The 21,141-nt window shown below is 48.4% G+C and overlaps 1 protein-coding gene across 3 annotated transcripts; it reads left to right on the forward strand.

Moving 5' to 3' along the window:
• The first annotated feature begins 517 nt into the window (after positions 1-517).
• FECH (ferrochelatase) lies at positions 518-20,473 on the forward strand. Of its 3 annotated transcripts, none has more exons than XM_040540861.1 (11): positions 518-661; positions 2,031-2,136; positions 3,793-3,912; positions 4,300-4,448; positions 10,193-10,327; positions 10,744-10,850; positions 12,416-12,514; positions 13,353-13,460; positions 14,441-14,605; positions 15,023-15,082; positions 15,519-20,473. In XM_040540861.1, exons 1-11 carry the CDS (start codon positions 607-609, stop codon positions 15,651-15,653), a joined length of 1,239 nt encoding a protein of 412 aa, XP_040396795.1. In that variant the 5' UTR covers positions 518-606; the 3' UTR covers positions 15,654-20,473. The 3 variants fall into 3 exon arrangements, with proteins under 3 accessions (XP_040396795.1, XP_040396796.1, XP_040396797.1); XM_040540862.1 differs by lacking the exon at positions 518-661 and adding an exon at positions 1,085-1,196; XM_040540863.1 differs by lacking the exon at positions 518-661 and adding an exon at positions 1,485-1,503.
• The last annotated feature ends 668 nt before the right edge of the window (positions 20,474-21,141 follow it).

The raw sequence follows: 21,141 nt of genomic DNA on the forward strand, positions 1-21,141 counted from the left end.
AGTCTGCAAAAGAGGGTAAAACACGCGATTAGAACGTGGATGTCGCGCTCATCCTCGCGTTCATTTCCCCTCCAGGTATTTCCACGCGGGCTGGTAATTGGTTTGGTAATGGGTAAATGGGGCTCGGGCACCGGCTCCGCCGTCCTTCCAGCCTCCAGCTGGCAGCTCCGCGACCGCTATCGCGTGCCCACGTCCAGATGCTATCTCCTCAGGCACTAGTTTAGCAGAGCCGGGGCTCACCCGGGCGTCCCTCAGCCAGCCCTCACAGCCCTCCCGGCCCGCGGCGGGCACTGCCTGCCCCGGGGGCCCGGCGGCCCCGGCAGACGCGGGGTCTCTCCCCGCTCGCTCCCCTCCCAGGCCGCTGGGGAGGGCGCGGAGTCGAACCCGGCCCGAAGCGCGGCCCGGCCGCTCCCCCCCGCGCCGGAGGCGCCCCGGCCGGAGCGGGAGCGGGAGCGGGAGCGGGAGCCGGGGGCGGGTCGCTCCGGGCCCTGCCCGGCCCCCCGCTGCGGCGGGCGTGCGCCGTGCCCGTGGGCGGGCGGGGCGGGGCGCAGCGGAGCCGAGCGGAGCGGCCGGGAGGCGGCGGCGGCACCGGGGCCGTCTGAGGGAATGCACGCGGCCGCCAACATGGCTGCGGCCGCCGCCGGCCGGGCGGCGCGACCCCGTGAGTCGGCGGCGGGGCTGCCGGGGCGGGCCGGGAGCGCCGGGCGGGCTCCGCTCCCGTCCCCGTCCGGCGGGAGCGCGGTGCTGCGGGCTGCGTGCCGCGGGGCCGGGAGGGCGGCCGAGGCGGCCGTGCCGAGCCGAGCCGAACCGAGCCGAGCCGAGCCGTGCCGGCGGAGGGCAGCGGGACCGCGTTACACAACGGCCGCGCCGGGGCCGCCTTTGCGTAACGGCGTCAGCGGCGCCGGGCCGGCCCCGGGCTGCCGCGCCCCCGCCGTGCCCCAGGCGGCGGCTCCCGGCGGGGCTCGGGCGCTGCGGGGCTCCACGGACGCGTCGCGGGGGCTCGGGGCCGCCGCTGCCGAGCCGGGGGGCGGGGGTCGCGGGGCTCGGCCGCTGGGCTCCCGCGGGGGTGCCGGGGGCCGGCCCGGTGCCGCCCGGCTGCGCAGGGCGCCTTCCCCCCGGGAGCGGGGCGCCGAAGGCAGCCTGACATAAGAGCTCGCGGGCTGCGCGCTCGGAGTAACGCCGGGTGCCGCGAGCAGGTGCGGGAAGGCGGATCGTCGGCGGGTGTCCCGCGGCACGGGCGGGGACGCGCACAGACCGCACCGTAAGGGACACAAACCTTCTACGGTGCAGAAGGATGGACGCAGCTGTTGAAACTTCTCCTCCCGTTGTTGTATACGCATTACGAATGGTGTCAGCGATAACCTAAGACCTGGAAGGAGAGGGTTGTCGTTTGGAAAGGGAAGGAGCCAGCTGGGCTGGGTGCTGGAGCTGAAGCTCTTTAGGCTGCAGCCCTTTATATCGCTGCAGCTGCCCGCGTCCCCACGTGCACACTCTTAACCCCAGGTAAGAAGCTGGGTTTGCAAGATGCTTTTTGCTGTCGTTGGTTTCGGCAGGCTGAGGGCGTTCGGCATCCCTCAGGACGCTGTTAAGGAGCGGATCCCACATCCCGGTGAAGGGGCGCTGCGCCTGCATGGCCCTGGGGTGCTGCCCTGCGCTGCGGACGTTTGCTGGAGACCCAGACCTGGCGCGTGCCTGGTGCACTCTGCAGGGGTGGTGCAGGGACACCCGTCCTGTTTAGTCAGCCCGGGTGCCTCTGTACCAGTACTTGTGTTTCCAGCAGTTGTTTTGAACTTACAATTGGAGCCTAAATTAGGGAGGCGTTTGTTGGTTTTTAGGTTACTGCCTGATACCTAAGTGGGTATGCACTGGATTTAAAGAAAGCCAAAAGCTCGTGCTTTCCTTGATTCCACGACCCAGCGTTTAAGGCAGAAGACACCAAAGGGCTCAGTGGTACTGAGTGTTTCCGCAGCTGATGCGATCTGGTTCCTGCCTGGTGCCAGGTTTCCAACGCGTTGTTTTCTCTCCTCCAGTTGTCAAAAGCAGCAGCTCCCTGAGGGTCCCCCTCCGATGGCAAGGCCAGGCGTCTGCGGCCGTGGCGGCCAAGAGCACGAAGCCCCAGATTCAGCCAGAGGCACGGTGAGTTTGCGGTGAGGCGTGCGTGGGTGTGACTGGTGGCCGCTGCCCCCGTCTCTCTGCGGTACAGCGTGCAGCTTGCCTGCGTAGCAGCACGGCTCGTGTCCTGACACGGGTAGTCGTGGGGGTCGGCCTGCTTCGTGTGCCACTGCGCTGTCTGGCCCCGCTCCTGTGGGACAAGGATTGCCTCGTCTGTTCTCTGCGGGGTGAGGCGAGGCACTGGCCGAGGCGAGGGCTGAAGCAGTGCAGAAGCAATAGAACAACGAGTAGGATGTGTTATTTGGGGTTCTGGTTTCTGCTTCCTGGGTTTTATTCAGCAGCCTCCTGGAGGAGGGGAGCAGAAGCCACCTCGCGGGTGGAAGCCATGGTGTGCAGCCACGCACAGACCGGCGGCACGGCACCCACCCGGCTGCACCGAGGGGAGCCGGCCTCGCGAGCGCTGGTCGTGCAGCAGCCTGCTGCTGGGAGAGGGCATCGGGCTCCGGGTGGGCAGCGCCGGGCGTGCTTAAGGCGGAGGAGGTGATAGTAAGCACCTGGCGTGGGTTTTGGCTCAGTCTCAGCTCGTGGCTTAGGTTTTCTGGCTCAAGTTTCACAATTTCCCGGGTTTGCCTCAGCCTTTCTAAAGGCACGTTGTTTTGGTCTTGGAATCCGTTCCCAGAGCTGGGTGTTACAGCACATAACTTTTCACTCTTGAGCCTTTTTTTTTTGTTAGGTAGATCTACCTCTTCCCCTCCCCCCCCCCCCCCACCTTTCTCTCCTGCTGTGGAACAAATGCACGGTGTCAGCACTTTACCTGTTTTCGAAAACTGAGAAATGATGAAACAGTGCTTGGAAAACTCCATTTAAATGAGTCCAGCAGCCAGCTCGTTTCTCTTACATACGACCTGTTTAGCATGGCCTGTGATGGGTGCTGTGCAGGTAGATGGTTGGCGTAGCTCACGTGTGCGCTGTGGAGCTCTGGTGCTTCCCTTTCTCTTTCTTGATGTCTCTTTGGAGCTGAGAGGCAGCAGGTGTTGAATGCATGCTTGGCAGACTTTCTTCAGGGATTCTTCCCCATTTGTGGGAGAAGGTAATCGTTGGCCACTTGTGCCTGGGTTTGGTCCATTCGTATCCTTTGAACAGTGTAGCACACCTAGTCCAAAAAAAAAACACTGTGGGGAAAAAAATAATACAGAAAAACCATAACCAAACTTACTTTGCATGCAGAATGGCTCTTTGCTTCCTTCACTGCTTTGGGTGACGAGATGTCTCTCCAAAGTAATGAAGACAAAGAGCTGTGGGTAGCTCATCAGTTTTCTGCAGAAGGTGCAGTTTGTTTTGGTTAGTATCCACAGCGGGTGTTCAGCTGAGAGGGCTCTGTGGGCGCTGTCCTATAACCTCCCTTACCACGCTCAGCTGATAAATAATTTTCTCTGCACATTTCCAGTTAAACTCTGTGTTGCAAAGTGATTACTTAATAAATAAATAAATAAATAAATCATGTAAATAGTTGTTCTCTGGCTATTCATGTTTGTCGTTCATATTTTTTTCATAAGCAGGATGAACTTTAAATAGGATGCCGCAAAAGAAAAGTGCGGATGGACAAGCTGATTAAATTGCAATTAAAAAAAAAAAAAAGCAGTATGTTGCTAGGATTTGAAATATCGTTTACTTCCATAGGAAACCTAAAACAGGAATCTTGATGCTAAACATGGGAGGTCCAGAAAGGCTGGATGATGTGCATGATTTCTTACTTCGTCTCTTCCTGGACAGGGATCTAATGACGCTTCCAGTACAAAAGTAAGAAGCACTGGGAACTTCTGTGTTACGGTCATTGTGCAGTGTTTCTGTCTTAACTGCAGGCTCAGGCGTTAAACTTTAATGTATATCAGCATTTCTTAGGACTGTTTAGTCTTTGGGACCAGATTGTGCAAGACACGGTATTGTAATTTTCTGGAAATAAGTGTGCCAAGATCAATCTCTTCAAACTGCAAATTCTGGTTTACTGTCACCTATCAAGTTTGGGAAGAGTGACGGAGCGTAACATTAAACAAGCCACGCAGTGCTGGTTTGCTTATAATTTGGGGAGATTGCCACAGAAAACCCGTTCCAGCAGAGGTTTTTTTTGGGGTGGGGGTGGGTGATTGGGGTTATGATATTAACACGTGTGCCTTTTGAATGCTTTAGTAAATTAGCACCATTCATCGCTAAACGCCGCACACCGAGGATCCAGGAACAGTACAGCAGGATTGGAGGTGGATCACCGATCAAGAAGTGGACAGCAGTGCAGGGAGAAGGCATGGTGAAGCTGCTGGATAGCATGTCTCCTCACACAGGTACTTCTTTACCGTGGTGATTAGAAACTTGTTTGGCCTGATGTGTTGAAAACACGAGCTTGTAAAGCAACTTTTGCTTCTTGGCTTTAATTGTGAGCATAAACAGTGTCCTCTGTCCTGCTAGGAAAATGAAAATACTGCAGAAGTTCTTATTCTTTAAAAACTCAGCATATGCAAAAATGTGGGGTTCACACACATGCAGATACAATTTTGTGCTGCAGTCACTTCTGTGACTGTTGGCAAACGTCTTTGGTTTCAGACAGCAGATTGCTGTCAGTACTCATTCAACATACGGTAACGCTGTGGCACCACAAACCGACAGCCAGGTCTGTACCCACCTTCTCAGGCTGGATCCAGTATGCTGCGGTTCAGCTGCCACCTCTGTGCCTGAGGTAACTAGTTTGAGTTGTCTTCAGTATGACCAACCTGAGATACTTCTGGCATGTTTCATCTTGTGTAACTTCAGCCATCAGGAAATTGGACATCTGGCCTCTGCTCCTTCCTTCTCTCATGAAGAGAGAGCAGGGCGTATACAGAGTGGTTCAGTATATCCCACGTCTGCATCAAAGGGGGGAGCTCACCCTCTAAAGGTACCCTTGTCTCTCTCTCCTTTGATTTATAGGAAGAAATCTAGATGACTGTAATAGACAAAGTATGTAGTGTTCAGATGGCTACAGCTAGGTGACAGGAGTCGCAGTTGGTGTTTGAGTGCAAGGTGTCATGCCTTGTCCTGCAAGCTCTACTTGAGCCTGAAGAAGCCCACACTGAAGAGAAGTGGTTGACCCCAGATAACAGGAAACGGGAGTATATAATGTGAGTAAATAAGGTAGGGATGGGAGAAGAGCCTGAGTGGCGTTCTTGCTAGGGTAAAGGAGATGGAGATTTGTGGCCATTGGCAGTGGCAGTATAACTTCATGTGACTGTAGCTCAAATTTTTGTACCTTTTATGAAGAGGTGTAGTGAGAATGACGATCCTTTTAGGCTGCACATGTGTGAATGCACCCACAGAGTTAAAAAGTCTGTCAGTCTAGGGTTTCCTGGTTGGTTGTGTTCTGCACGCTGATGCTATTGAGTTTCACAGAGGGGTGGGATCTCCTGCTGTAAAATGCACGGCCACCTTCTCGTGACCGCTGCTTGTAGCTAACGGCAGGACAGTGCCGTTCAGCTCCGCACGCCAGCAGCAGCCAGCAGCTGGGGCTGAGACAGAGCCGCGCTCCCTGCTCCCGCTGCTTCCAGCACGTGCCCTTCCCTGCACGGGGCCAGTTCGGCAGGATGCTGTGCGGGGACTGGCTGGCACGATCCAGCTCTGAGGCCAGAAGTTAATGCTGTAATGCCTTTTGTATTTGTCTGGTATGCCAGTGTGAGCTGAAAGGGTTGGTGGCTGCATGGGAGGGCATCAGCAGTCTGAAACTGCACCCCAAAGCTGCAGGTCTGCCTTTTGTTCCTGTGAAATGTCCCCCAAAATTATTGGTTGCTTCAGAGCTCTTTCCTGAATTACATTGCCTGAATCTGTAGCTGCTACTAATGGATAAAAGATCTAACACCAGTAAGGCCCCATTTTGGGCCTGAAGAGGAAGAAACGATAGTGTTTTGTGGCTGAACACTGCAGGGCTTGGGTGAGTGATAGCAGCGAGCCCCGCCCGAGGACACGAGCAGGCGATAAGGCCTAATGGTTTGGCATGGCTAGAAGGAGATACTGCCTTTGCCAGTTCTTCCTCGACTATCAGAGAGCTTGAAAGGTGAACGAAGCCTCCCTCCCCTCTCTGCAGATCACAGAATCTCCCTGAACCTTGCTCCCTCGCAGCAGGGAGGTGTGACTCAGGTATGGGTTACCCTGTGCCACTGTGCCTGGGAGCACCAGCGTGATGGCAAAACTGTGTAGAAGCTTCTGTGAGTGCCCAAATTAGCAAAGCCTTAAGCTAATGCACTGCAGTGGGCAATTCATGGTGGAATCTGCAGCAGTTTAGCTAAACAGCTTTCAGATAGGTTGTTAGTTGAATTTGACTTTATCTTGTGTTGTTGCTGAGTTAGCAGCTGTGATGAATTCAAGTCTTTGTTCCTCTGCCTCTTTCTGAAGGTGATAGGTCATTTGCTTGCAGTACCTTTTATGCTAGTCTCTTGCTACATGAAATGAAAACCATGACGTTAAAACCACGGCATTAATAAATGTGAGTGGCAGCACTAGAAATCAGACTGACGTCCGCGCAGCAGCTTGAGGGTTGTGGTGATCTTCTGTCTCTGTTGTCTCGTGGGACAGAGAAAAAAGACACAGTGAATCATCGCTGCTTTGGCAAGCCAGGAGAAACAGTGATGCGATGGTTGGTCTGTGTGAAACGAGCTGTCTGGGGGTCACCTTTGTTCCAGTAAGGCACTTCTTGGCATTATGCTTTTTTGTTGAAGCAGCAAGCCAGCTTTAAGAGTAGAAGGAGTTAACGAGATCACCGAGTTGCCCACTGTGTTCCTCACCAATGTGTCAGCTGCAGATAATGCTTCTCATCCTGCCATTCCAATAGGAGCACTAAGCGTTTGTATTGGAAAAGCTGCTGGAGTACGAGAAGCAAAAGAGGGGAGCTCTCTGTTCTCTTCAGCTCAGCAGCTTTATGACAAGTGGTGCTGCAAGCTGCCTTTTCCCTTCGGCTTCCAAGACCTTTGCAGGTTTGATGCTGGAGGGTCAGGGAGTCACCCTCCATGTTAGACCATATGCGTCAGTTACTTGATTCTCAGCAGTTTAGTTAAGTCTTTGTGGATCCTAGTTCAGATTTGGGTAGGAGAGGGATAGAGGTAGGAGATGGGGTTTTGTTGTTGTTCTTTTTAAAAAAAAAAAAAAAAGATGTCTGGAGCTGAAAAGTAATGCTCTTGAAAGGCTAGGACCAGAATTCTCTTATTCATTCAGCATGTAACACGTCACTGATGCCTTCATTTGGATGATACTTGATCTGTTTTTCCCCACATACGCTATTCTCTAACTTAATTCCAACGGCAGTCCCTTCAAGTATAGTAAAAGCCTGAAGCGGAGCCTGCATCCTGCTCTGGCACCAAAGGCAGCAGCGTGCGTAGCAGCTGCAGCCCCTCAGGGGTCAGACTTGCAACAGGTTCTGAAGATAAAACTTACCGAGTTTATCTGCTTTTCTCAGCGCACCACTCCCACGTACTTTTGTTTGGTGGCCGTTTTTGTACAGTCATGCCTGCCTCTGTGCAGTCCTTACACCTGAGAGGTCCTTTAAAGGCTCTTTTTTTTTGTAACCTAGCAAGAATTTTAAATACCGAATGTGCTAACCATTTCCTTAAGCCTTTCAAGTAACCTTGCAGTGATGCCACGTACTGTGTTTCTTCAGAACAGCTTGAACCAGGTGTGCATCCAGACTGAGCCGTGTGGTTATTGTGAGAGCGTTGTGTCAGAATGTCGTGTTCACGGGCAGCGCTTCGGGAGCCCCAAGCCCAGTTAATGGGTAACTTGCAGGTTGCGCCTGTGCCATGTGAAAGGCAAAGTGAAGAAGAAACACTTTGCATCTGTTGTTACCTGGATCTGGGCTTCTGGGGGGCCTGGAGGTTACGGTTATTTGTGTATTTGCAGCTGGTGGAGAACTGAAGTTAGACAGTATCCACCTGTAAAATTCACCTGTTCACATAAATCAGTCGACTGATACGTAGACTTGTTGAATACGTTCAACACATTACTCTCTGACATTGGGACTAGGATCAAGCAGTAAATAAATGGCCTCACCAATGTCATCTGGGAACAACATAATTTTAAAATGAAGCTTTATTGTCACAGGCAGCTGTCTGGAAACAAACAAGAGTTCTTCCTCTCTGAATGAATGCAGTTGGGTGGGCTCAGTAGTCTGTAAGAATAAGTCATGCAAATGTGGTGACAGGAAAATCCATTTCTGTTTGTTTAGTGCTAGCATCAAATAGGCTAATGTCTTACAGGGGTAACTATATTTTAAGGTGGCACCTTTTGCTTTTTTCCACTGTTTTTAGTTACGAAGGTTCTTAGTATTTTTACAAGCTGTATTTTAGCTGAGATTCCCTTACCGTCAGAAGAATGAAAGCTCACAGGATGAAGGGACCATGTTGCTTTCTTAGTTTGGCAGCTCTTCGTAGCAGGAGCTGTTGTGTACCTGAAAGAGTAATCCTGATTCTAACTGTAGCTGCAAACCGAACATGTGTGCACACAAAAACCTGTTATTTGCTGCCTGTGATCCAGGACAGAACATAACGCTGTGAGAGCGTTGCAAGAAGTTCCCAGGTTGGTCATAATTTTTCCTGATATGTCCTTCCTTAGGTTAAACTCCTACTGTCTTCGCTCTGGTTAGTCAGATTTTTGTTTTCAATGTCATTTAAAAATGTTAGAGGTAACTGGCCCCCAGGCTCTGAAGGTGGGTCATTACTTGCTACTGCTTCCAGGTGGGAGATTTCTTGCCTCCTGCAAAGAACTGGGGTTGGCTAAACCTGCTTTCTTGAGTCCTGCGTAAATCTATGATAGAGTGCAGAACAAGCACAGGACATTGCTTCCTTCAGAAACCTGTTAAATGGTATTTCAGAGCTAGTGACCTGGAAACCAGGAAAAAGAAACTTTGGTTTTATTCTCCTAGAAGCCTCTGTCCTCCACTTAAAACAAAACAAAACAAAAAATCAAGGAAAAACAAGCAAACACAAACCACCGCACTCACAAACCTCAAAGCTGACACCCAGAAGGTTAGAGGTGGAAAATGGAGAAACCTGAAATGTTGTCCTTGGAAAGAAAAGTATTGCTTCCAAACTGAAGTGCTTAAAGGCACAAAGATCTCTGTGAAAAACAGAAACAAACCAGAAATGGAAGAACCTGCATCCCTTCCTGAGCACCCCGATCTCCTGCCCCAAACAAGCCCCTGTCCTTGGGGGCTTACGTGCAAGCAGAGCAGGCTTACCAGTGTGAGGGATGGTGGTTTGATGACTCCTGTGCTGGCACCTGGAACACAAAAGGGGTAGAATTGTTGGGTTTTCTTGCACTGCCTTGTAAGCAGCTGATATCTGTGAGGTGCCTTTTCCTGTTTGAAAATTAGACCCTCTCAAGCTGACGACTGCAGAGCAGAACATCTAAGTGCTGGCACACAAAATTACAGCCCAATTGTATTTGAAAGCTTAGTTAGATAACATTTCCTGGAATGAACAAGCTGCTTAAACAATTTGTTTCCTTTTACCAGAATGGGTGGCAGCATGAAGAAAGCCTTGTCTTCCCTAAGTTTTGCCATTTTAATTAGGTTGTGGTATTTAAAGCATCCCACTCCTGATTTCAGTGAGGTGAGCTGTGCTGTTAGGAAGACCGCAGCACTCGTGTACCAGCGGTCTGTTAGCGCACAGTCATGTTCATTCACCATCTTTTAGTGGCACGCTTTTACCAGTGCATCCTTTAGATCAGAACTTTCCCAGTAACATATCAGAGCTCTGTGCAGCCTAGAGACCGTGCCTCCGCTAACTAACTGAAACCAGGAGACTGCTGCTTTCTGCAGGTAGTGTAAATCTCTTATAATTACTGCTAACGGGAAACTGAGTTACCAGCCAAATACTTACCAAAGAAAGATGTGTTTGTATGACGGTGGTTTCGAAAGGTAGCCAGGAAAGTGTCAACAAGTTTATTTTGACAGTTTGGTGAAATAAACCGCCTGGTTCTGTGCCTCGTACCTGTTAGTTAGCACAGTGTTGCTGAAAGTCACGGTTAGATGCTGTTTTCTGCAACTTCTTCTCCTGTCTTTGGCTGGCAGCGCCTCACAAGTACTACATCGGCTTCCGGTACGTGCACCCTCTGACGGAAGAGGCGATCGAGGAGATGGAGCGGGATGGCATCGAACGGGCCATCGCTTTCACGCAGTACCCGCAGTACAGCTGCTCTACCACAGGTGAGAGCCCACGGCTCCTGCACAAGGAGCCCTTGGCTTCGTTGCCAGCTCCAGCTCTTCTGTATTTACTGCAGTGCTGAATTTTAGGCACAAACTTCTTAGGTAAAGGTAGCTTTGTCACCGTCATTACTGCAAGAGAATATAAACTGAAGCCCCAGGAACACCACTGAGTAAGCTTTCTCCATGGAAACTGCATAACTGTTCTTCAGTTAAGGAATGGCTTAGCGAGTTATTCTTGTACGCTGTGTGATCTTTGAGACGATTGTTCCCCTCTGATGTTCTCAGTTCTGATCTGGAGTTGCATTTGGAATGTATGCCATTTTAAAATATTACAACACCTTGCTACAAAACCGTTTTCATCCGACAGGTTGCTGATGCCTTGGATAAACTGATGTTGTTAATTCCCTGTATTTCAGGAAGCAGTTTAAATGCTATTTATCGCTACTATAATAAAAAGGGGGAGAAGCCAAAGATGAAGTGGAGTATAATTGACCGATGGCCCACACATCCCCTGCTCATTCAGGTATGGATTTGTAGGAGAGCCTTTGAAGTTAGCAGTCAGAACGAGGTGTGTGAACTGAGCAGGTCTGACACAGAGTCCTCCAGGGACAACAGGGGTACCCCGAAATATTCTTCTTAAGGCACTCTTACAACTGCAAGAAGAATGCTGCAGTCCTCTGCTTGTGCAGTATGGGTGTGCTTCAGCCCCCCAGAGTCAGACGTGCTCGTTCACTGCTATCTCATTGTCTTTTCTGTGTTATCACATTGATGGACACTCCCAGGGGTTTTCTTAGGTTGGTTAATGTAGGAGAAACTTGGTATGTTTGCATTAGCAACCGATTTCGAAAGAACAAAGAACTAAGTAAATACAGATGTTTATTCCATTTCTTTTTAAGAAATGTTTGCTACCAGTGGAAACACTGTATGATGGTAAGCAAGAGGAATGTTCTGAGGAATCACTTTACTTACTACAAGTCGTGGTAGTAAGTAAAGCTCACTGACTACTAATCATAGCTTGCAACAAAGCTTATGAGCTTTTTAGCTATAAAATATCCTAGAAGAAGATGAACCTATTTGCTGATTTAAACTGTGTTTATGTATTTTTCCTGTTGCCTAAAAAAAAAAAAAAGAGAGAAGAATAAAAGGAATATTTCAGTGTAAGGGTACATTTTAGTTACGGTAATGAAATGTGTCTTGTCTACTGTGTATGCAGTTGCAGGAGAAGGATGGTTATTTCACAACAGATGTTCTGGCATGATAATGTGTGAATGTGACCACCATGTACACCTTGTTCTAGGAGTGTAGTCATGTTGTTAAAGCAGTTTGGGCTGAAAGGGACCTCTAGAGGTCATTAGCCCAAATTCCTGCTCAGAGTAGGTCTGTAGTCAACACACACAGATCACGTCTCCTTTGTCAGATCAGAGCTCGCTGGGCAGCAAAGAGGTGGTTGTAGCCACAGCAATGGCTGTGCAGGAGCAGTTACAAGGAACCTTCTTGCTCCTTCCTTTCCTGAGAAAATGGCATTTTTGTCCCTGGAGAGAGCTTCTCTTTTGGCTTGGGTTCTGCAATTTTTGTGGTGTGCTGAACAGGAGAGTGGCACTGCCTGCGCTGTGTGTGGTTCCCTGGAGAAATGCCCGCGTGCGGCGCTGTCCTGGGACTGCCATTCTTGTTGTACACTCTGTGCCCTCCGTGGGCATCCTCCTTGCCTTCTGCGAAACACCTATGAAGGATAGTTGTGCTCTGCCCCTGCCCTAGCAGCTGCACTCCTGCCCTCTGAGGCAGGGAACCACAAGTGGGAGGAGGGTGGTGTTGCACTGGTTATATTCCTTCTTCTTGTTACCAGCATCCAAAAACCACTGGGATGGTCACGGGGGCCTCTGCTGTACTGGTACTGGACAGTGTTTATTCTGCATACTGAACACCCTGCAGTATGTGCTGTCCTTCACCGTTGCCCCACGTGTACTGAAATGGGAATTTTGAGGTTCTTAAGGCAACCTGGCACATGGAAGCTGCTGTCATGAGTCATTTGCGAGTGCGTTACCTTCCAGCGAGTCCTGATCCAAGTCTTTGCTCTTTCTTTCTGACCAGTGCTTTACCGATCACATACAGAAGGAACTGGACCTGTTTCCACCTGACAAAAGGAAAGATGTTGTCATCCTTTTCTCAGCTCACTCGCTCCCCATGTCTGTGAGTTACGTTGGGCTGTTCCTGTAATTGCTAACCAGAATCATGCTGGCTAAGCTGAATTGGAGGGTGTGCGGCTTGCACACTTGCAGAGTAAAACCACACAAATATAAAGATGAGTCGCTGAGTTGTGGCTGACACGGAGCTGAGGTCGAGGCATGTGAGCTGTGGTGGCTTTGCTGCATTTGCTTGGATGTGCACCGCTGGCCACCCCTGAAGGGAGGGCACTGGGTTAGGTGGATCGGTGGTCAGGCTCCATATGGCTGCTTTTATGGTCTCATAAACTTGCCAGCTCAAACCTGGGCGATAATGGTATTTTCTCACCTCTAGAAAGTATTAATAATGCTTTCCCTGGAGGAATGAAAATAGCGTCTTTGCAGGGCTGCACTAAATGGCATAATCCTCTATCAGTAACCAGTGACTGCAGTGAAATCTGGTCATTTTTTTAAAAAATCAGTGCTGTTACCAAGATGTAATCATATCTATATAAGAAGATTGAAGAATTTGTCCTTTGTCACGGGAAGGAGGAGCAGCAGATGCCGTGGTAAAGCAGCTTTGCTGTAGGTTTGGCCAGGCAGGAAGGCACTTCATCCGGAACGGCAGGCGGAGCCCTGGGGGCATCCCTGGCCAGAGGCTGTAGGGTGGGCTGGGGCGGTGGTGCCTGCGGGCGGCCACCAGCCTGCACCGTGCTGGTGAGGCCGGGCTGCCACCTGGTGCCGCCAACCACGTCCTCACCACTGCCCCGGTGCTCGGCAGTGGAGAAAGGCTGTGTCTGTGGTGAGGAAAGGGTGTTTGCACAGACGTTCCCTGGAAGAAAACGTCTGCTGTTTGTGTCTTGAAGGTAGTGAACCGTGGTGATCCGTATCCGCAAGAAGTGGGAGCTACTGTTCAGAGAGTCATGGAGAAGCTGAACTACTCCAACCCCTACAGGCTGGTCTGGCAGTCCAAGGTAGGTGCTCGAGAACCACAACGCCTCCCGCTGCTGCCAGGCACTTCGGGCGATGGAGCACGTGGTCTTCCCACAGTGCCATAACCCCATTTTCAGCAAGTATTTCTGCTGGAATAGAGTCCCAGTCTTTTACTCAAATTCAGTCTTTCCAGATACTCTTTATCCATAGTTTCTTGCCTTTTGGGTATATTGCATCAATTTCAAGCAGATTTTTAATACGTCTGTTAGAAAACCCATGATCTCATACCACCCAGTTTGATATTTTTCTTCCCCTGTCAGAAAGAAGAATAGAGCGCTCATTGTTTTTTTAAGTGTTACTTTTAGATGGTCTTGGAGCAATTTTTCAGAAATTGTCACTGTGAAATAGACAGTCTTTATAATGACATACACATAACCCAGACAAGCTTCATTAGTCTTGATGAAGACTTCTTGCATTATTTTTTGCTTATTATTACTACTGCAAATAACAAGGAACTTAATTTTTACCAGAGTTATGTAGTACAAGTAACCATACGTCTCAGGAGCATTACACCTACCGTGCCATTGTTGTTTTGTTCTTGAAGTTGCATCTTATGGTACATCAGCACCAAATACTTCATGGGTAGATAAGGGTTAAGGTGGGTTTTCTGCATCCTGAATGCTTACATCTTCAAAAGGCAGGTAAATCCCTGTGCGTTAGTGATCAGGCTTTTGTTGAACTAAAAATAGCAGAGCTTCATTTAAATTTTTATTTTAATGCAAGTCTCGTTTAAGGCCAGCCCAAGTTCTCTTTTTAGGGGATTTAAATGGAGGGACAGTGGGACAGTATGTCTTCATAAAAACCTAGTGGGTAAATGAGAGGTAGAGTCAAAAGCAGAGAAATAGAGATAGTTGTCTCCTTCTTAAATATATAACTTGGTCTGTGTTGTCTTGCTTAAGGAAAACATGGGTGTTTTTTCTAAGAATGATTTTTTGAGTGTTTTTTCCTCCTTTTCTTACAGGTTGGGCCAATGCCTTGGCTTGGTCCACAGACAGATGAGACCATTAAAGGCCTGTGCCAAAGAGGAAAGAAGAACATGTTGTTGGTCCCAATAGCATTTACAAGTGACCACATTGAAACGCTTTATGAACTGGATATTGAGTATGCCCAGGTTTTAGCAAATGAAGTAAGTAGTTTATAGTTTTCATAGCTGTTTGGATAGCGTTGCTCCCAAATTATTTTTCCTCTCTCAAAATTTTGCTTTGTAGGTGCTCTTTGCAGTATAATTTGGGGCATTATTTTTTTTGTAAATTAGAAATGAATCTTAACTCAGGGGAGTTTTTAGCAACACAAAACAGGTGGGAATGAGTCTTTCTGGATTTAACTCTAAGCCACTACTATCCTGGCTAAAACAAAGTCATAAGATTTTTGGCAGTGAAATGAAAATTTACGTCATAGTTGGTTTTGCTATATTTGAGAAAGTAATACTGCATTTCATTCACTCATTTTGGGGCAGCTTCTGAATGAAGTAGAAAGGAGGATTTTGAAGGTGAACTAGAGGAGGATGTAGCAGACTTAACTTTTCTCCTTGTTTTTGGTCCAGTGCGGAGTTGAAAACATCAGAAGAGCAGAATCGCTGAATGGAAATCCACTGTTCTCTAAGGTACCTTTGCTGCAATAGTTATAAAAGTTTGCAGCTGTGTTTCCTACTAGATCGTGGATGTCTTTTTGTAATTTTGAAGTATTTTTCATATAAGAGGAAAAATAGAAATCTGTGCTTAATCCGTATACCACAAAGAGTTTTTGTTGACCACTTTTTTTAAAAAAAAGCTCTAAAGTTTCTTTTGACAAGGAAGAGCAATTTTGTATTCATTAAGGGTTATCTTTTAATGGAATACTTATTTTAAGATACTGTGCAAGTGCTGTTTTGAAACAGGATTTTCCACTGAATCAGTGGGGGATAGTGCTTAAAAAGTAGAGTGAAATCTGATGGATACAAAGTTTGGCGATCTCACTAGTCTGTGTGACACATTAAAGCATTTTCTGATTTTATGCAAGGAGGTTTGCTCACTTCTGTTTTTTAATTAACTGTCTTTCAGGCTCTGGCAGACTTGGTCTGTTCACACATCCAGTCGAATGAAGTCTGCTCTAAGCAGTTAACGCTCTGCTGTCCGCTCTGTGTAAATCCTGTCTGCAGGGAGACAAAAGCTTTCTTCACTAATCAACAGCTGTGATGGGCAGTGCGGGATGGCACGGCTGGGTTGTGCAGGAAAATTGCCCTGGTGAAGCAGTGCAAAGGAAAATCTGCTTGACCCAGCTCTCTTGTGTTACGTACTTACAGGCTGGTAGTCTCAGTGATGTTAACCTCATATAGCAGCTTGGAGAATTTGACTTTTTTGTTTTATTTTTTTTCTTACGTTTTACTTTGTTTGAGAAGTGTTTGTAGAAAGTAGGGAAACAAGGGTGTGTGTTCTGAGATGTGAAAAGGTCTCATCTCATCTGATTCTGGTTGGACTTAGCATGAGTATGCACCGAAAAGCCTAACAAGCTTTTATACCAATTGGCTTTTGTTCCCTACGGAGGGATTTCTTTGTATGCATTTTTTTTCACGAGTGCATTAATTTCAGTTTTCCAGATCAAGCATACAATTACTTTGTTTTGTTTATGCAAGGCATAGCATAACCAGCATCGTCACCAGTTGTCTCTTCTGAGAGCGATCTCTTCAGGTGGGTTCGAAGATCAAGTGACTTCTAATGCTTTTTAAATAATCTGTGTATTTTTTTTAGAACATAAAGATAAGGTTTTGTTTTGTTTCTTCCTGCCAGAAACTTCCTGTGAAAGCTTAGCTGGGTTAGTAGAACTCACAAGACTTGTTTACATTTTCTAGATTAAAACACTTTCATCATCTGCAGGAAAGCCCCTGCACTTGAAAAGCATACAGTGAAAGACAAAATTCTGTTTGGGCGATGCCGAAGAACCTGCGCAGTTGAAACAAAGTGTGTATGTTTCAAATCTAGCAACCATCAGCAGCATGTGTTGAAACATATTGGTTCATCTGTCTTCTCAGCAAAGTGACTTTGTTATTATTATTAAAAAGGGCTTTCTCTGTTTGGTTAAGGAAATTTAGTCAGGCTTGTTCTCCAGAAGGTTTATAGATCTGCTCTTTGCTTTCTACTGTGTCACAGTGCTGTGGTATTTGTGGGTATCTATGGACTTACAGAGGTACGATTGATCTAGCTTAATTGATGCTGTTATTTAAGAGTGAGATGATAAATCAGGAGTAGTTCACGTTGCAGATGCCTGAGTGCAGAGAGGAGAGCAGGCTGCCCCTCGTGCTGACAGCTGTGTGCTTACACATACCTTTGTCAGAAGCCATGTTTTGTCTGTTACATTTCTGGCACCCATCGTGAGCCTGGAGTTAATGAACTCGTAACCCGTCTACACTTCTTGCTTGTTTTGGCAGGAGTTCGGGTGCTGAATCCACCTTGGTGGTGGTAGCTTTGTGGAGTGTGAGGAGCCTTTTGAGGGCAGTATCCCTTCGCTGTCAGCACCAGGACTGGCATCCAGGCTGGTCTTGGGATGGGAGGGGACTTTTTTCAGAGGCTGTCACCACACAGCATGCCTGATCTCGGCACCTGAAGTAGCTTAGGGTAGAAGCAGTGCAGCACCTCAGTCACTGGTCCTCCCCACGGGGGCCTCCCTCCTGGGATGGAGGAGCCACAAAGCTGTGAGTGTTTGCAGGGACAGAGCCATATGAGTATTAGTCTAGCTCTCACCTTCATGGATGTAAATGTTTACTTCACTTAACTTGCACTGAAACGCCAGTTCTTTGGCAATGCAGGTTGTTTTCTGTAAATTGATGATTCAGCTAATCATGAGGTTTGAGAAGCAGGTGCCCTGCTGCTCAGACAAGTTTACTTGTGTATGTAACTGAGGCGTGAAGAGTTTGAACTTCTGGTCTTCAACAGTGGGGTTGATTAAAAAGAAAACTGGCCTCTGTTGGTATAACAGAGATTTATCTTGTTCTATTTTATGTTAAAGGAATTAAACATGGGGTATTAAAGAAATGAATGGATGCCGTGTTGGTCAGCCAGTGGGCCAGGTACTGCCATGGAGTGATGTAAATCCTGGTCTCCTACCTCGGTAGGGCCCACAGCCCAATACGTCTTGAGGGTCGACTGAAAAGTCTTCACTGCCATCCAGCAGCTTCCGAATGTGATTATGGTGAGACAGAATCAAACTCCTTCAGTGCCAGAACTGCCTGTGTTACTGCTGCCCCCTTGTTGCTGTAGCAGAAAAAAGTCTTCCTCCACCCTTTGTACCTGTGCTTCTTCTCAGGGCAGGGAGGCGCAGGGGCAGCTCTGCAGATGCCAAGGACGTGCCACTGTGTGCTCCCTGCCTTGGGCTTTGACTTCCAGAACCTTGCTGTGTTTGTAGTGCTCCCCGACTAGCAGAGGTGTATGGTTTTCAAAGAGTGGGAGAATCTGTAGGGGAATTTTTCCCCTTTTGTGGACACGAGTAGACACTGGGTTTTTGAGTGTTGAGTAGGACCAGTAGCGTGACCACAAGACACTACCTAGCCAAAGCTCTCTCTCCAAGACCTTTGGTTGCCTTCAAGTCTTTCAGCTCAGTCAGTCTTGGCATGGAGAGTACCCGAGTGCCCATATCAGTGCTGCAGGGAGTTTGTGTCTCCGTTCTGCCTTTCTTGCTCAGCTCATGGTCTCTGCTCGCTGCCGCAGCAGGAAAAGGGAATGCGAAGCTGATTCCTGCCCTTTCTCAGGCGGAGTAGGTAGTGTTATTGTGTATGAAGGGGTGACATTTTTATGGAAAGGCTTTGAATCAATGCCAAAGGACTAACAATGTCAGCAGTATGCGTGGGGAGCAAATCCCTTATGTCTCCCGTTGGATGAACTTTTCTCCGTTCCCACTTCTCTGCTTGATGCTTATGGGTGAGTGGCAAACAGTCTGTTTTGTAAAATCTTCCCACTCATGCCTCTTTCCTACCAGCTGAAGGTTATTGTGACCTCCAGACCCAGGTTGCCACCAGCACATTTCAGTGTCTGCAGCTGGAAACTGAAGGTTAACTTTATGTGATCATTGCAATGCTATAAATATAGATTAGCTTTTTATTTCCATACTGGAGAGAGTACTGAAAATATTAGCTGGCACTAATTATGAGGCATTACTTTTGTCCCCAGTAATAAAAGGTATTTAAAATGCACTTTTTAGTATGCTAACCACAAGTGAGATAATTACTAAGCATCTTTAGCAATTGTTGCTATTAGACCATAATGCAGAAATCACTTAATTTTCTAGCTTTTAGCAGATGTCTCTCATCTCATAGAGTTGGTGGGGTTTTTCATTTTGCTGAATAGTTTATTGTGATATCACTCTCCTGTTATTTAATGCAGATTATTTTGTCTTAGAGCAGCATCAAAAGCCTGTTGAAAAGCTATCTGAGCAAGTTAACTAGCAGCTCCACTATTATTTTTAATAGGAATCGGTTTCTTCCCCTGGCATTTAAAAATTCAATTTTAAAAAAGAAACCAGAGAGACTGGCAACAGTGGGAATTCTGCTGCCGTTGAAATCTTCTGATGCTGGGTTTGATGTTTGGGAGCATTTCCCACTACGTTAACTGACAGTGGAATTCGTCTGACCTTACTTAGATGCTTCCAATCCTGATGTCAACATCTGAGCTGGTCTCCTAGGTACTATTTGTGGTCAAAAGATGTTTTTTCATAAGCGCTTCTAAGAAATGATTCATCTCCCCTCGAAGTGGATGTTCACAGAGGGCTGGGTGAGTTCCGCCCCGCTGCTGCCCCTGGGCTGCGGAGGGGGCACGGTGCGCTAGCCCCGGTGGCGCGCTGCCCTGCACGCCTGGCGCGAGGAGAGGTGAATCCCATCCATGTGTGCCTTCCTGGTAGCACCCTGTGGTGCTCTGTAGCTGCTGCATTTGGGAGTCTGCGGGCTTAATCCTCCAGTTATGCATTCAGTTTTCCCCTCTGGCAGACTTTGAACATTTGGTGCTAGTGACTCGGGATGCAGTCCTGTCAGACCCTGAGCACTTTGCTCTGACTGAATTATTTGAGTGCGTGGAAGTGTCAGCGTCTGAGAGACTGTAGTCTTCTGACAGAAATCTGGTCTGATCTTTTTCATTATCAATTATTCTCCTTTTGCAGTACTTTATTTGCAGTTGTTTATCATTTACATTTGCCTTGACAAAAAGCTCTCCCGGTTGGAAGTGAGCCCCAGCGATGTGTTGAGGTAGCGCTCAGGGTACCCGAGCCCTCTGCTGGGAGAGCTGAGCTGGCTGACATGGGCACTGGGGGCTTCGGGGGGGTGGTGGGGACCCTGTCCCAGCCCAGGCTGCTTGGTCTTCCTGCAGCTCGTGGTGTGGGCTGGCACACAGCTGGTGCAGCTGGGGAGCGAGAAGCTGACCTGGTGCTGCGGAGCTGTGGCCTGAGTCTGGTTATCCTCAGGAAAGAGGTGGGGAAGGAAAGGTGCTTGCAAATGGAGTGTTGTGAAGCATTTGCTCGTGGTGAGACTGTCCTCCTGATTTAAGTCTGCAGTTTTGCTTTTTTTTTTTTTCCCTTTTTTAGTTGGAGTTTTTCTCTTTTGGAGTTTAATAAAATCTTCCTCAGTACTGGCCGCATTTTAGAAAATGTGATAGCTTCCAAAAGCGGTGCTGTAATGTTAAAAGGCGTGTGAATAATGTCAGCGGGCTACGCTCCCACTTGCCATGGAGAAGCAGATGTTGCAGTTGAGGTCAGTGGGGCCAAGATTTTCCTAGGAATATTTAGAAGCTCGCTTTATGTTCCCTTTCTGTCACAACAAGAGAGCTGGAAATCAATATGAAGTATAAGATGCAAAGGAGAGAGAAATCCCTTTTATTTTTTAATACCAGATGTGTACAAATACTTGCTTTTAGTCCTACAAATGTATTTCAGATTGAACAAGGACTTCCATTTAATGTAATTAACAATTTGTATAATCTTGCTGTGTACCGTTTACCATGAAGTTGGAATTTCAATTAAAGGTTTTTGGAAGAAGGAACTGAGCCGTGTGTCTCGAGTGCAGCCCTTTATGACGTGCTTGATGTCCTCTGTTCATTTCCTTGTCTCTGCACCAAGGCAAACACCCACCAGCAGGCACGGGGCAGCGTTCGGCAGGATCCGTCGCAGCCCGTGAAGCTGTTCCCCCAGCAGAGCTGAGGGGTGGCGCTCTGCCTGCTGCTCTTGGGAGGGGATCCCTGTGCACCAAGCATGCTCCAACTGCGGGCCGTCTGCCTCTGAGACAGCTTTGTCCTCTTCGACTGCTTGGTCCAAGGCATCAGGGAGTTGCTGTTACTGGGAGTAGAATCCCCGAAGATGTAAGGCCCTGGCACCTGTGAGATGCGCTGGTCTGCTCCTCTTGTCCCGAGGTATGTGCTGATGTGGACAAGCCATGCTGGGTCAATCCGTTTGGCTTTTGGGGTATAACGTTTGGCTTTGCGGGGGTATAACGGCACCTGAGACGGTTCCCAGAGGGCAGGGTGGGCAGTGTTGCCCCCGCTGTCCCTCCTTTTGCCACCTCTTGCTGAGTGCCTGGCACAGCGCCAGGTGACGCAGCGGGATGCGGGAGGGGATGTAGGAGAGATGCAGGTGTGACAGCTTCCTCGTGCCAAGATCCAGCGACATGGGGAACGACAAGGTTGGAGATGGTGAGCAATTTAATTAACATTA

The sequence above is a fragment of the Cygnus olor genome, chromosome Z (genome assembly GCF_009769625.2).
Source record: "Cygnus olor isolate bCygOlo1 chromosome Z, bCygOlo1.pri.v2, whole genome shotgun sequence".
Taxonomy (NCBI): Eukaryota; Metazoa; Chordata; class Aves; order Anseriformes; family Anatidae; genus Cygnus; species Cygnus olor.